Source organism: Oncorhynchus nerka, linkage group LG10 (genome assembly GCF_034236695.1).
Source record: "Oncorhynchus nerka isolate Pitt River linkage group LG10, Oner_Uvic_2.0, whole genome shotgun sequence".
In the NCBI taxonomy this organism is placed as follows: domain Eukaryota; kingdom Metazoa; phylum Chordata; class Actinopteri; order Salmoniformes; family Salmonidae; genus Oncorhynchus; species Oncorhynchus nerka.
The window spans coordinates 43,379,276-43,396,531 of record NC_088405.1 but is presented as its reverse complement, the minus strand read 5'-3'; the positions used below and the strand labels follow the sequence as shown (position 1 = coordinate 43,396,531).

General features: G+C 40.2%; 1 protein-coding gene across 1 annotated transcript in view; it reads right to left on the bottom strand.

Annotated features, from left to right (window-relative positions):
* Nucleotides 1–13,147, bottom strand: part of LOC115135362 (adenosine kinase-like) — a 38,948-nt gene extending 25,801 nt beyond the window's left edge. Inside the window, exon 1 of the mRNA XM_029669983.2 lies at nt 12,943–13,147. Within this exon, the coding sequence (XP_029525843.1) occupies nt 12,943–13,070 (128 nt within the window). The 5' untranslated portion in view covers nt 13,071–13,147. The remainder of the gene's footprint in view (nt 1–12,942) is intronic.
* Between the last annotated feature and the right edge of the window lie 4,109 nt (nt 13,148–17,256).

The following is a 17,256-nucleotide window of genomic DNA, read 5'->3' as shown; positions in this document are numbered from 1 at the left end:
AAAGCGAAAACAGAAATACCTTATATATTTACATAAGTATTCAGACCCTTTGCTATGAGACTTGAAATTGAGCTCAGGTGCATCCTGTTTCCATTGATCATCCTTGAGATGTTTCTACAACTTGATTGGAGTCCACATGTGGTAAATTCAATTGATTGGACATGACTTAGAAGGCACACACCTGTCTATATAAGGTCCCACAGTTGACAGTGCATGTCAGAGCAAAAACCAAGCCATGAGGTCGGAGGAATTGTCTGTAGAGCTAAGAGACATGATTGTGTCGAGGCACAGATCTGGGGAAGGGTATCAACAAATGTCTGCAGCATTGAAGGTCCCCAAGAACACAGTGGCCTCCATCAATCTTAAATGGAAGAAGTTTGGAACCACCAAGACTCTTCCTAGAGCTGGCCGCCCAGCCAAACTGAGTAATCCGGGGTGAAAGGCTTTGGTCAGGGAGGTGACCAAAAACCCAATGGTCACTCTGTCAGAGCTCCTGAGCTCCTCTGTGGAGATGGGAGAACCTTCCAGAAGGACAACCATCTCTGCAGCACTCCACCAATCAGGGCTTTATGGTAGAGTGGTCAGACTGGCGCCGCCACTCAGTAAAAAGGCACAATAGCCCGCTTGGAGTTTGCCAAAAGGCACCTAAAGGACTCTCAGACCATGAGAAACAAGATTTTGTGGGCTGACGAAACCGAGATTGAACTATTTGGCCAGAATGCCAAGCGCCATGTCTGGAGGAAACCTGGCACTATCCCTACAGTGAAGAATGGTGGTGGCAGCATCATGCTGTGGGGATGTTTTTCAGCGGCAGGGACAGAGACTAGTCAGGATTGAGGGAAAAATGAATGAAGCAAAGTACAGAGAGAGATCCTTGATGAAAACGTGCTCCAGAGCATTCAGGAACTCAGACTGGGGCGAAGGTTCACCTTCTAACAGGACAACAACACTAAGCACACAGCCAAGACAATGCAGGAGTGGCTTTGGGACAAGTCTCTGAATGTCCTTGAGTGGCCCAGCCAGAAGCCGGACTTAAACCCAATCGAACATCTCTGGAGAGATCTGAAAATAGCTGTGCAGAGACTCTCCCCATCCAACCTGACAGAGCTTGATATGATCTGTAGAGAAGAATGGGAGAAACTCTACAAATGCAGGTGTGCCAAAGCTTGTAGTGTCATACCCAAGAAGACTTGAGGCTGTAATCACTGCCAAAGATGCTTCAACAAAGTACTGAGCAAAGGGTCTGAAAATGTATGTAAATGTAATTGATTTATTTTTAATAAATCTGCAAAAATGTCTAAACCTGTTTTTGCTTTGTAATAATGGGGGTATTGTGTGTATATTGATAAGGGGGGAAAAACAAATCCATTTTAAAATAAGGCTGTAACATAAGAAAAATGTGGAAAAAGTCAAGGGGTCTGAATACTTTCCAAATGCACTGTATACCCACAAATTTCTCAGTGGGCATTGTGTATAGGCCTACTCACTTCTTAATCCCCACGATTCGTATCAAAGTAGTGTAGTGGCTATATGCTGTATCAATTAATAAGGTTGATGGAATAGATCAAAATGTTTAGCATAAAATGTTTAACTTTTATTTCTTGACATTTTAGGCACTACAATGTGCACACAGTGGTAGGCCTATGCAGGAATGTTCTAAAATGCTATTTACGGGAAAACGCCTAAAATGCGCACAGCACATACAAGCGGTTTCACAGACAGAAATGGAAATATCTGTTTGAAATTTAGAGAGAGGAGATCTGAAGATGGATTAACTATCATGGGTTGCTAATATGACTAGGATAAAGCCTTTGGCTGCTAGATAATTAAACAAAGTTGAAAGAAAACCAATAGAACAGGAGAACGCATATGAGGAAGTCTTTGAAACTTCTTTTATAAAAGGCGGGATTTTGGCAATAGGCTACTTTGAAGCAAGGCAAGACATGCCTCATTATATGAAGTAAAAGACCTGGAAAAAATATAGCGGTGATAGGCCCAACAGTCTTCTGGTAGATGGAAAGGCTTTCCCAAAAATTACATGTTAACTAGCTACAAAAGTACCCCATGCCTACCTGGCAGAATGATATGATTATTTGCATCAATCCAGTGCATTTCTTTTGCTAACTCTATCTCATGTGCTACAGAAAAACTGCTAACTAAACAACAGTACTAGGTGCCTGCGAACTTACATTTACATTTACATTTAAGTCATTTAGCAGACGCTCTTATCCAGAGCGACTTACAAATTGGTGCATTCACCAACTTAAATGACCCCTTACGTAAAATAACTACAGTACTCCTATTAGGATATTATAGGATTTCTATAGTACCCTATAGTGGGGGCACTATAGTTTCCCATAAGTTCTCACCCTCTATAATATTCATAAAGGATTTCATATAGGATTCCCTGTCCGATGTTCTCTGTTATACTTGTTTAGTACTATCATTAATCAAAATATAGTATCTATAGTGAGTTTTGATAGTATTCTAGTTTTTAGTATTTCTTCCAGCTGCTTATGAACGCTTGCATGCATATCATTAATGTGCTTTTTTCAGTGAAGAACATTGTTGTTCATTGTCTTATTTGAAGTTCAGCTTGTTTGCCTTTTTCTGCTTATTATACAGAGCATCTACGTTTAAAATCAATGTTAATTAAATAAAATTGCAGAAAACTGCCCATGTCTCAATATGTCTCAACTCCAACTGAATGGATTGAAGAGCTACTCCACACTTTGACTTATGTAGAATTTAAGTTACGCAAATCATTTTTAAAAAATGTACTCAAATAAAGAGTGTGGCTAATGGTAGGTAGCTGGTGGTGTATACATATTCAATTTAGATTACTTCAATACAGCATGTGTAACTATTCAAGTAGGCGACTTCACAGTCAACATGTCAGGATATTCATAAATTTAAATTTACCCAAACATATATAAAAAAAAATATGAATAGCACCAAAATACAAAATCATTCTCATGTTTAACATGTAGTTGACATCTATTTACCAATCTCAGATAGCTAGACCCTATGCTATTTGCACAACTCAAATATTACCATGGTATTGCATTACTTATACCATGGTATCGATCTGAATAATGGAAATGTACCATGGTTTTAGCTTTGAGGTATGATGGTACTGCCATGCACCTAAATAATACCATGGCATAAATGATGCAATACCATGGTATTGTTTCGGTGCATGGCAGTACTATTATTCTTCAAAGATGTGGATCATGGAAATACCATGGTTTTAACCTGCACCATACATTCTACTATGGTACCTCAGAATTATGATAAAGTGTAGCAAAAAAACATGGTACCATCTTTATTAATTGTGCGTTACTATGGTACAATGGCAGTATAAAGCATTAAATAAACAAGTCCACCAAGGTCAAAATAGGTTGGATGGTATTATAATGATACATTTGTATTTTTGGTAGGCCGTCATTGTAAATAAGAATTTGTTCTCAACTAACGTGCCTAGTTAAATAAATATACCACCATGTGCACGTTTCTGATAAAGTCAGAGGCATTAGGCTACTATTGTTGGTCCTATTTTGTAACATCAAAGACAAAACATTTTTGCACATGTTTGGGTTCCCTTTATGCCAACAAGAAATGTGGGAGAATGTGAGATATGGTAGCATAATATTTTGCATTCTGTAATCATGTATAGTCAAGGCAAATATTTGTATAACTAACCCAAGATGGACCAGAGCCGGTCATTTCCAATGGGAGCAAATAAATCATAGTGGGCAGAGCCAAGCACGAGCTAGTGAGATCCTAGTCGCATGTTTTAGCATATTTCCTTTAGGGAACACCTACTCTGAAGAGCACGTGTGCAATAACTCAATTCACTCTTGCACTCCTTCTAAACACCATTTTTAAAGATGTTGGCAAAGGGTAAAGTCTACAAAAACGCAGACCACTCAGTTACAGATTATAGTTTTGGAAATTGAAAACTGTATGGAGATCAAATGTTTCATCGATGAGAATATTTGCAGAATGTTGGCTAAAATCCATCTCGCTCCATCTTCTCCCACTGCTGGCCACTGGGCTTCCGCTCATCACCATATTTGGTAGTGAGTGTAAACGCCAACCGGATTCATACATCCGGTGAAATATCTGTCTCATTGTTCCATCTGTGGTCAAGGAGTGTGCTTGTTTCTGCACTCAGAGGGAGCCGCGTGCTCTAGTGGTTGGATCACGTGCTCTCGCTCTACAGTGGCTTTCGCGCTAGCGAGTCAGTTGAATGAGAGAGCCAACTGAAAACTGGAGAGAAGCACCAGATAAACAAATCATTTTAATCCGTATCTTCACAGTGAGCGAGTTATAAAGCATATGATATGAAACACCAAGTTAAGCAGAGTTGAATGATACTGTTATATTTTGATGACATTTTCATAGTTGAATTAAATTTATAAAACTCTGTTAGCATAGAAGCTAACATCGCCTAATGTTAGTTCCAGTCAAGTTAGCCTGTCATGGCAACAGAGCGGACTCCAATGAATGTTCACACAGAGCGTAGGGATATGTTGAGAATAACATGATGAAAATGTATTGATGAGATATGCCTTTTTACAAATTGTTTTTAGTAGCTATTTTGGCTATTTAGAATTGTATAAGAGTAGCCTAGTCAGGCACATGTAGCACTTCATCTTGAATCACTACGGTGGATAAGTAAGGGATAAAACGCCAAAGTTCTGTACATTACCTTGGAGCCGAGTCCCTTTGCAGAGTTCATTTTCCATGGTCATGTACAGAACAGAGGCGTTTATCCCACTTATGTCACAGTTGCCAAAGAAAACAATATGAAAGCACACATTCACTGGTAGAAATAATTATTTTCGTTGATATTTATTTTTTAAGTTAATTCATACTTTTTCGTCTTTTGGTTGCTAGAGACGCAACCCAATCGTTTGTTTGATTAGGTCGATATTTACAGACGCGACCCAGTTGTTCGTTCAAGTTCCGTTGCCATCTTATCCCTTACTTGCTGCTAGCTAGCCAACTTGTTACGACTACACAGGCACTACCTCTGCAGCAAGAATAACAGCAAAGTTTATTCCGTTGCGTTTAAGCCGGTTATACCACAGTTGCAAAAGAAAACAATACTAAGCACATTGTTGTTATTGATATTTATATAAACAAAATCATACATTCTCATATTGTGGTTGCTAGAAACGCGACCCAGTCTGTTCGATTAGTTCAATATTTATGGAGCTGACCCAGTTGTTCGTTTTTATGTTCCGTTGCCATGCTCGGTAGCAAAATTCCTATCCATTGTTTCCTAGCTAGCTAGCCAGCCAACTAGCTATGGCTAACACAGTCAAGACTTCTGCAGCCAGAATAACAGCCAAGTAGCTGTTTTCTATTGACATTCACTATGATACATCCATAACAATGAGCTGATACTGCCCAATTTTGTCTGGCATAGCTAGAAAAGTTTGCCTTCTTGTCAGGAAACTCGTCAACACTGACTGTTAATTATGGGGAGATCTAACACTAGGCTAGAAGCTAGCTAAATAGTTTGTTGCATGCAAACCTGCCAATATCACAAACAAAACAAAATACATGTTGCTGAAAACACCTGGTCCCTCATTATTGTTATTTTATTGTGATACTTTAGGTGTCCTATTTTCTTAAAACTGCCTTGTTGGTTAAGAGCTTGGAAATAAGCATTTCACGGTAAGGTCTACACCTATTGTACTCGGCGCATGTGACAAATGAAATTGACAGCATAGTGCCACGTGTAATGACTGCAGCAGTAGGGACAAGATAAATTAGTGTTCATCACTCCCCATGTTTGGTAATCATCAGATGGTCCCCCAAAAATATTTTTTATAAAGTCTGCAATAACAAATCTAAGCTAAGCAAAGTTCTTTCCTCGTTGGACCTGAGTGCAATATATCCAATTTCAGTTTGTGTAGTTGTGGGTTTAGCTTTCTGTCATTTTGTGGCAAATACGGTCTGCATGATTGCAAGGTGTCCCGGTATCTTTTCCAACTGTCTCGTTATCTGGTTTTAATGTCCATTCTAAAACGCCCTTCTCGCTAATCAGAAACGAGTATTCAACAATGCTGTGGTATAAATAGAATTTCCTAAAAATTTATTGTAGCCTGACACACTACTTTTATATTTGATCAATTAGTTTGTTTCTCCAAAATACAATGTGTTCCCTAGTTTTAAAATGACTAAATCTAACAATGTTTTGTGGAGCTTCCATCGCTTCTCAAAGAAGTGCAGGTGCTTGGGAGGGAAAGGAAAATCATTTGGGTAAGCTTCAGTCACCCATCTTACTCAACTTAATATCCTCATCCTATTGTGCATACAGTATTGTGAATGGCAGATCTAATTGTTACATTCATAATGCATATGAGACAGTTGATTGAAAGAATGTACTTTTTACTCCATACATTTTTCCTGACAACCAAAAGTACTCTTTACATTTGGACTGCTTAGCAGGACAGGAAAATGGTCCAATTCACACACTTATCAACCCTACTGCCTCTGATCTGGCGGACTCATCAAACACAAATGCTTAGTTTGTAAATTATGTGTTGGAGTGTGCCCGACTATCCGTTAATTTAAAAAAAACAAGCAAATCTTGACATCTGGTTTGCTTAATATAAGGAATGTGAAATGACCTTTCAGTTGTAGCTTACAATAGTGTTTTCTGCATGCAGGGTCACCAACAACAAAATGTAGCCTACACAGATGCATTTCAACAAATAGCAGACCTGTCAACATTGGGAAATGTTTTTGAATAACAGCGCAATGCCCTCCGCTCATTCTCCACAATTATGATACTCAATAACGTGTGTACCATCTTAATAAAACACAATTTTCCTCCAACATTTTCAGACCTTTGCAGATTATGCCTTTGCAGCTGAATGGTGGATGCTTTATGTTTAAAGTGTCAAATTAAAAGCATATTTGACGCGTCAAAGTGTTATTTGACGTGTATCTTTTTTGACACGCAAAGACCCAAACGACATGTCGTGAAGCTAATAGCAGTGGCGCTATTACTGTATAACTCCGGTAGGGCTACATCTGAAAAAATAGCACACTTATAGTGTGTGCCGGTGCTCGACCAGTCGGCGAAAGCCAACATCACCCACATCAATGAACGGTTGATTGTCAAGGGCAATGAATTCCATTTACCTTGGCGTTCATGGATTTCGCCTTTGAGTTGTCTCGCTGAAATGTTCTTACTCTTTCAAATGACTGCTCGACTTCCACAGAGCAGACATTGTGGGCTAGGTTAGGAATGCTGTGTTGCATGTGTAGTGCAAAAGTTTACGTGGCGTCATTACGTCATGCAACTACGTTATATAGATATGCACGTCAGCTTTGACATCGGTTTTCCACATTGGCATTAAACTAGACATCGGGCCAATACCGATGTTGGCAATTTTAGCTAATATCGGCCGATTCCGATATGTTCACCGATATATCATGCATCCTTGTTAGCTAGCTAACATTAGGCTCTAACTAGCAATAATGTCATACACATAACGTTAGCTACAGAGCTAGCCAGCTAACTAACAGTACACTTTAGCTTGAAATTAAACCACTTTGTCAAAATTAGAAACATGTAACATCTGAAAATGTAGCTTGCTAACTCTAGACTATCTTACCCGTCCGCATACAACATCATGCATGATGGACGTGTCTCCCTGTCACAGATGAAACGCCACGGTTTCCCTTAGTTTGAAGATGCAAGACAGGTGTTTTCTAATTCCACTGATTTCTCAACTCGATCGTCCAGAAAGTGGAAAGCAACACTTATGCAGCTCCACCACACATTTGTTTTTAAAGACGCGTTCGACAGGATTACCAACACAGACTTACGAGCTCGAATAGACAGAAGCCTTCTAAACTCAGCAACAAAGAAACAGCCCATTCAAAGATATCTTTCAAAGATATAACGTAAAAATCAAAATAACTTCACAGATCGTCAATGTAAAGGGTTTAAACACTGTTTCCCATGCTTGTTCAATGAACCATAAACAATTACATGCACCTGTGAAACGGTCATTAAGACACTAACAGCTTACAGACGGTAGGCAATTAAGGTCACAGTTATGAAAACTTAGAACACTGAAAAAGCCTTTCTTCCGACTGAAAAACACCAAAAGAAAGATGCCCAGGGTCCCAGCTCATCTGTGTGAACATGCCTCAGGCATGCTGCAAGGAGGCGTCCTCGCAGTGGCAGACCACGTGTAACACCTGCACAGGATTGGTACATCCTAACATCACACCTGCGGGACAGGTACAGGATGGCGGCAACAACAACTATCCAAGTTACACCAGGAACGCACAATCCCTCCATCAGTGCTCAGACTGTCCACAATAGGCTGAACTGAGGGCTTGTAGGCCTGATTTAAGGCAGGTCCTCACCAGACATTACCGGCAACAATGTCACCCATGGGCAACAAACCCACCGTCGCTGGACGAGACAGGACTGGCAAAATGTGCTCTTCACTGACGAGTCGCGGTTTTGTCTCACCAGGGGTCATGGTCCGATTCGCGTTTATCCTCGAAGGAATGAGCGTTACACAGAGGCCTGTACTCTGGAGCGGGATTGATTTGGAGGTGGAGGGTCCGTCATGGTCTAGGGCAGTGTGTAACAGCATCATTGGACTGAGCTTGTTGTCATTGTAGGCAATCTCAACGCTGTGCGTTACAGGGAACAAGACATCCTCCTCCCTCACATGGTACCCTTTCAGCATGACAATGCCACCAGCCATACTGCTCGTTCTGTGATTGCCTGCATGACAGGAATGTCAGTGTTCTGCCATGGCCAGCAAAGAGCCAGGATCTCAATCCCATTGAGCACGTCTGGGACCCGTTGGATCAGAGGGTGAGGGCTAGGGCCATTCCCCCCAGAAATGTCCGGGAACTTGCAGGTGCCTTGGTGGAACATCTCACAGCAAGAACTGGCAAATCTTGTGCAGTCCATGAGGAGATGCACTGCAGTACTTAATGCAGCTGGTGTCCACACCAGACACTGACTTACTTTTTTGACTCCACACCTTTGTTCAGGGACACATGATTCCATTTCTGTTAGTCACATGTCTGTGGAACTTGTTCAGTTTATGTCTCAATTGTTGAATCTTGTTATGTTCATACAAATATTTACACATGTTAAGTTTGCTGAAAATAAACACAGTTATTTTTTTGCTGAGTTTATATGGCAGACCAATTCGAACTCCTCTCTTGGCATGTCCAGTCCACTCATTATCTCAGCCAAACACGGCTAGTGGGAAGGTTGCCGGCTTTTTCTGTGGCTTAACCAACAAGGCTTGTAATTTAACTATTTTATTCTTATTTACAGATGTCAGACAAGTTTGTTATTAAGGCACATGAAAATTCACATTTTCCAGATGGCATTTCTGCCCAAAATGCATTTTGATTAAAAAAAAACTTTAAAATGTATTTTCTGTGAAGTCGTGACTTGTGACATATGCCTAGTTTCCTGAAACGCGTCACATATTAGAAGCTATGTGTTGTGATAATTGCGTTGTTTGCTCTATAACCTGTTAGGCCTACATATCACAGTCGCAAGGCATATGAACTAAGGCCGAGACAATAAGACCGTGGCAGAATAAATTCAACCACACCTTTTTTTTCATCACAAAACCGGAGCAACCTCTGTCCGGTTGTCCACAAAGTAACAACCAGTTACATGACCTACAGCATGGTCAAGCAAGTTAATGTTCATCATTTTTGGACTACTAAACAACTATTGATTTAGAACCACAGAGTTACCGCAAGTCGCAAAGAACACAGGAGTTGCCTCCACTATTCCAGCAACATTTCAACTTCAACACCATCAAATCATCTATGCTTAGTCTAATACAGTGACAACTAAAAGATAACAAAAGCAATTTAGTCCCGTCAATGTACACCAAATATGATGTGGCTGTCCACAGTTCTGATTTGTGTGTGCCTGCGTTCGTGCAAGTAGAAAAAATTATGTTGACTCACCCTACTTGTAGAGAAATGCCAATCCCATCCTTATCTCTTTCATGATGACGAAACGATCTGACTATGCCATACATAGGCCTACACGCTTTTACCACAAGTCCAAATCCCCATCTCCATTCATGGCTAATTTAGGAAAAGGACAATTTTTAGCTAGCTTGCCAGCCACTGGAGGACAACAACGTATTTCTCTTGATGCGATTGGAGTGATGCCAAATACAAACTGGTTTCCCTTGACACTTTCTTTTGGTTCTCCAGGACCATTCACAGTTGAACTCAACGCTGATTGGCTATTATTTTATACTTAATTTTTTATCAAGGGAGGCCAAATTCCATTTATCAAGGGAGGCTTGCTTTGATTGCATTCAATGCTACGGGTGGCAACAATGTAATGCGGTTTCTTTCATTCGGCTGCTTTCTCTGGTGAGATACATTCAGCCTCTTGGGAATTTAAGGACAATTATGGAAATTCAAAGACGAAAGAAATTATTTGATATGTTATCTTGGTCCATTTTTTTGAGAAGCCTGGCTTCACTTGGCATCCATGAATACACAGCACTGGTATTTCATAGTCCACTGAAATATATTTTCTGCATTAAAAAAATGGCCTAGAGGAGTGTCCCAGTTTGACAGTAGGCGATTGGCATACTGGGACACTGTCAAAATGTCAATATTCTAAAAAGGTGTGAGTAGTAAGGAAAGCATTAACAGTCATTATGACTTACAATTACATCCCATTACAAAATATGTTGTAATGACACTGAATATCCTTAGTTTTTTTATAACCTTAACATTATTTACCTCAGAACCCATCATTTTCCTTACCAGGCAGTGTTTCAAACTCATAAATGACACACCCTCATCCACTTACCCTCATTTTATGCCTGTGGGATAATCCCTGCAGCCATATTTGTTGTTGGTCCAAGTTATTAGCCAAGCAAGAGAAGTTTGCAATGTAAGCCCCTCAGCCCTCGTTTTATTGGAGTTTGTGAGTGTACAATTATGTTCACGTCGGGGCCTGAAACGTCCTCCGCTTTTCTACATCCGCTAGAAAAGTCAGCCAAAACTTAAAACCTCAACATGGAGTCAACAAACAAGTGTAAGTAAAAACGAATGTAAATAAGTTAAAAATTGTGCTACTAATGCACAAACACTTCTCAAAAGTATTAAATTATGTTTTTGTTTGGTTAGCTTTTGGAAATTCTACAAAGAAAACATTTTCTTTCTTCAGAAGTTCCAGCTAGACAGGCTAACGTTAGTTAGCTAATTAATTTGCTAGCTGGCATACAGTAGGCGTATATTAATAATTATATAGTTAATATAAGTAGACATGCAATTATAATTGACTGTGACGCATATAGAGTACCACAAGCTACCGGTGGCTGAAAACACAATCGCGCTGGACGAACGAGTGACGAATTTCCGGGCAAGGGCAGTCCATTTAAAATGTATTCCTTCCTCCTCACCCCTTGCTCTGCAAGTGTAAACTCATCAGACGTCATAAGTTGCCAAAAGTGTCCACTTAATTTGAGGGCTGAGCTTGTGTCTGTTAAGTGTTTGGAATGCAGCCTATGACTCTAGAGACACGTGTCATTACACGGATACCACGCCCACAATGATGACGGCACACCCATCCAACGCATTTTATCATCACATACTTCCTCACTAACACAGTCATTGATGGTTGGTTGTTATTGTACACATTTAAAGATATCCATTACAAAGCGTAAGTGTCCCACTTAACCAATACTCAACCACAGATAATGAGGTCCAAGCTCAACAATGAAGCCAAATCATATAGATCTACATTGTGATTGATAGGCCTATATATTTATTCAGTAATTGAATCTTCTTTACTTGATGAATTGTTCAATAATTATAATAAACATGTTTATTAACTATAAGACATGATTTGTAATGTCAGTAGCCTATAGGCTGTTTAGGCCTATGAATCCATAAGGGATAAACGCTGACGTTCTGTACATTAAGTTGGAAATAATGGACAATGCCGCAGGAAGAGGTGGAGTCCAGTACTATAATATTCTTATAATAAAAGTTTATGATAATCTTATTTTTTCTGTAAGGGAAAGGGTCACTCAAATCTACATTTTGTACATTTTTCTCAGACCTCAAAAGTGGTCTAAGCACTGTTACGGTTTTCAGTTATTGTCCCACCAACTGAATTTTGCTCTGCCCGGATTATCTCTTAAATAACCCCTCAAGTGTATTTTAGCAGTAGAGACCAGCCTATGGTCTCATGAGTCTTCTGAAGTACCCCATGTGGATAGGCCAAGTACCCCTAGGGGTGCCAGTACCCCTTGGTTGGGAAGCACTGATGTAGAACTTCCAAGTTTGTTCAGTCTTTCCATTTTTAAACTAAAGCGTGGAAGAGAGAAAACCTGAACAATAAAAAAAAAAAAGGGAAAATCTGAAACCTGTGAATTTCTTACTCAGTTGACAGCCTAATTTATCAGTTTCAATAGTAGGCCTACTATTTTCTTCTTGCACAGTACACATTGGGTTGGCCTGACTGTGAAAGATGTGAGATTTATTAATTTTAGGTCATTCAGAGTATGTCATACTGTGTGACATACTCTGAAGGCACAACTAAATAATGCTTCCACACACAGCTAGCGGACAAAACATGTACGCATTGCATAAACTAGCTAGCTGATGTTTACATTCTTTCCATTGACGTGATCAGACTAATAATGAATTAACGATGCTGAAGTTTAAATGCTTGATCGATATCTCATTGATTCAGAGTTCACAAGCTAGTCCCTCGTCTCAAGGTTTAGGCCCACGCCTCAAGGTTTTGGCCCACGCCTCAAGGTTTTGGCAAACATCTAAAGCATAAGCACGTGTAAAGTATTTAACTAGCTATAGCTGCAGCCAGACTCGTGTAGTCAGTAGCCATGCTCAGCAGAGCTGCATTGAGTTAACTATAGCTACCCCAGTTTGGTCGGGGCTTTCCTTGAACTCTCTGGAGTTTTCTCTGGGGTCTTCTTTTCTGGGGTTTTCTTCTCCTTTTTCTCATCTGACAGTCGGAGTTTCTTCGCTCTTGGTTCGCCTGACGCCATGGTTCTGAAGGAACACGCTGCAACCTCCTCGAGTCAAGAAAGCTATCGTGGATATTAATCAAGAGGCAGATAGCGGAAAACGGCTATTAGAATCAACAGACGGAGCCCAAATATAGCTGCCCACAGACTGCGCCTGACCAGAAAGACAGGAACTTTGGTCAGAAGTTGATGACTTAGTTGTGCGCACTTCGGTCAGTGCATATTACACACAGATATTCACTCATGTCAAGGTAGAATATTGAAAGGTTTTATGTAAAGTGTGATTGTGCTGATAAGAGAGGATAAGTGTGCATGGTAAATCAGGCTTCTGTGTATTCATAGGTCGCACCTCTGCCACGTCACGTGACGGAGGTGCGATGCCAAGCCATGCCAAGCGGGTTAAGACAAGGGTTTAGCTATCTTGGAATTTAAGAACATTTTCAATAACTTTATTTTCAAGATTCTAATTTCTTTTAAACGTTTTGCTTCAGGAGAAACATAAGTAATAGCGCAAGAGACTTTCCAACAACATTTTTGAGGAATAACAACTTTGCTTAACTTTCTTCTTAAGTCTATAGTTAAGGAAAAAATGGCAGTTAAGAATTACAATTCTTCTTAATAAGGTTTTGTGAAACCGGCCCCTGGTTGTTACTGAGTGAGTGAACGGTGGGGCGGTCCGGAGTGGTGTGTATGCTCGCACCTGATTAGACGACAATCACCCCATTAAAAGAGGAAATCATCGTACATATCACATTCATATAGTACCCCACATGTCTGGTTCGCGTTACCTTTTAATAGTGATTCAGAACCACACATCCATCGTACTGTGTGCTTCATAGAACCCAAAGCCGAAACGTTTCCAGGGAGTTTTTACCGTCACTTTCCTGGGTTTCGCGGGAAATTGTGTTTGAGCTTTTGACCTGGGGTGTACAGTGTAATATTTACAGGAAGGGAAAGTTTTTCTACAACGTAATTATGTCACTGGCAATGATATATTCTATCGTATTTAGGTTTAGCATGATTCTTATAAAAGCATGCTTGAATTATTTTATAGTCTCTGAGCTAGCTAAATTAGCTAGTATTGCCAAAATAATGTTAGTTACAGGAGCTAGCTATAAACAGATTAGCTAGCTATCCTCATCACGTTGTAGCTACATGTAATTGATCTGTTCCCACTGAATAATGACTTCTCCCTATGTTCAACAATTCAACAGGGGACATATCAAATCTGGTTAGCTAGCTACTTGTCATTAGGCTTTTAAAGGGGAAATCGTTTGAGAGCTCGTAAGTAAGCATTTCACTGTAAGGTATTCGGCGCATGTGACAAATCACATTTGATTTGAATTTGCACTTGGAAGTCCATTTGCGTGTAAAGAATTAGCTAACGTTGGGCTGAACGCATTCCTAGCTGTATTTTGTCTAACCTAGGAATTGATATGTTCTTTTTTTTTTAGCTATGTTGTCCTTTACTACTTCTTTCAGCAGTTTGTATTTCTTTATTGGCCATTCTTTTACCAAGCAAGTTGACTGAAAACACAAACTCTATTACATCATCAAACTTTGGTCCATTTGCATGCATGGGAAGGTGAGGGGTAGGATGGGCCAAAATTAAGTGTACAAAAAATTGACATGAAATGCTTCCATCATGAGGATAATTATTCTACATGCTGTTTATGTGATATATTAATTAAATAAATAAATTGTTTGTTTACATGTTATGCGTGGGATAATATTTAACTGCAAGACAGTCAATTTCATAAATATGCAGTTGTTTATGAGTCCTAATACATTTGTTACAGATGTCTAATGTCACCAGGGTGTCTGGGGTTATCGCCCAACTTCATGAACATTTCAAATATAACAAATCTTCCTAGTTGTATTTTGGTTGTTAATATAGGGTAGACAGACAAGTTCTCTACTTTCTCCCCTTTTCACTTGCCTTCTTTTTTTGCAGTAATGCTACAATCAGTTGGTTGCATGTACAGTATTATGAATAGGATGTATGCATATTGTTAATAAAGAGAAAAGCATTTTTAAACAATCTGCCCATTTGTTTTTGTTGGCATATAAGTATTTGTATTGCTCATACCAACTGAGCCATATGTTTAAAACTGTCAGCGCTGTCATCCATGGTCCAGATAAAATGACATTCACTGTAAACGTTTCTTATAAATTCTGGAAGCAGTAAGCATAGCACACATGCATACTACCTTATATTACGGTCACTGTCCTTAATGTCATTACTTAAAGGGCTATGAGAACAATGAAAATGTCACAATATATTTAGAGATACATAAACCAGATAGAAATCTTGTGTTGCTCTATTGCGATGGACGTAGCATCTTCGTTTCTCAATCCATTTGGTAAATTACTTTAAACTGCATGTTTCTCATTGATTTAGGATGTTAACTAATGGGCTGTAGAGGATGATCAACATCTCACCAGATAAAGAAAAGGGTGTGGTGGAGTGTGCTTCAGGGTTCAAATGGCTCCATGTAGGTAAGTAAGAAGGAGCCTTGGCTTGTGCAAGCCAGAACGGCTCATAGGAGCAGCAGGAAAATGGCCTCTCGCTAAGTAGTAGAAGCAGATCATTCGGTCAACTTTCCTTCCAGTCCTAGACTATGGAGACATCATCCATGTAAGTATGTGTGAATTATTTTGCTGTATAAAGACATTTCTTCCCATTGCAACACTATAATAATACCTTTCTAAAATGTGACTTTCAAAATCCAACAATAGTAAGGCCTATCCAACCGTATCACTCCTATTTAGTGGAATGTTACCCAACATATACATTTAAGCAGTGTATTGTAAGTACTCTACACCACAATTTCAAATGGTAGGACATACAGTAGGTACTCTTTCTATTTGTCTTATTGAAGCACACAAACTATAGTATTTAGCCTAAAGCAGCATATGATTTTACAGTAGACTATAGATGTAGGCTACAGTATAGTCACATTGCATGATGTTAATATATTTACATTTACATTTAAGTCATTTAGCAGACGCTCTTATCCAGAGCGACTTACAAATTGGTGCGTTCACCTTAAGACATCCAGTGGAACAGCCACTTTACAATAGTGCATCTAAATCTTTCAAGGGGGTGAGAAGGATTACTTTATCCTAGCCTAGGTATTCCTGAAAGAGGTGGGGTTTCAGGTGTCTCCGGAAGGTGGTGATTGACTCCGCTGTCCTGGCGTCGTGAGGAGTTTGTTCCACCATTGGGGGCCAGAGCAGCGAACAGTTTTGACTGGGCTGCGCGGGAACTGTACTTCCTCAGTGGTAGGGAGGCGAGCAGGCCAGAGGTGGATGAACGCAGTGCCCTTGTTTGGGTGTAGGGCCTGATCAGAGCCTGGAGGTACTGAGGTGCCGTTCCCCTCACAGCTCCGTAGGCAAGCACCATGGTCTTGTAGCGGATGCGAGCTTCAACTGGAAGCCAGTGGAGAGAGCGGAGGAGCGGGGTGACGTGAGAGAACTTGGGAAGGTTGAACACCAGACGGGCTGCGGCGTTCTGGATGAGTTGTAGGGGTTTAATGGCACAGGCAGGGAGCCCAGCCAACAGCGAGTTGCAGTAATCCAGACGGGAGATGACAAGTGCCTGGATTAGGACCTGCGCTGCTTCCTGTGTGAGGCAGGGTCGTACTCTGCGGATGTTGTAGAGCATGAACCTACAAGAACGAATATGAAGAAGAATATGTTAGCGCAGCACATTGGTCTGAACAACTTATAGCCTCTTAGGGAATGTCTCTTAATGAGAAAAAATCATAAATGTATGAGAATGTTGCATTTTGAAATTTAAATAGTGATTCTGACATTGGACCTGCGTGAGGGGTATGTCAAATGAATTGAGGCATTTTGGAGGGGCTGAATGATGCACCATTAAAGCCTAGGCTACAGCCGGGTGCCTCCCGGGGTATTACTTTCTCCTGATGAATTTGCATGGGTATGACCGACAGACAAGAAGTCAGAGAAATATACAGTAAGTAAGCAACGTCAAAAAAGGATAAAGACAAATTATCGGCCTAACATCCAAAACACGGAGCTGCGGTACAGAATGAACCACTGATAGTTCACTTTCCATAATATTAGGCTAATTTTATTAAGGCCAATATGTTTAATCGATTCATAACAAGGAACAACAGTCGATGTTGTTATATGGCCGACTTACCTTCAAATAGGCTATTGCGTAGGCTATCGGCCTATG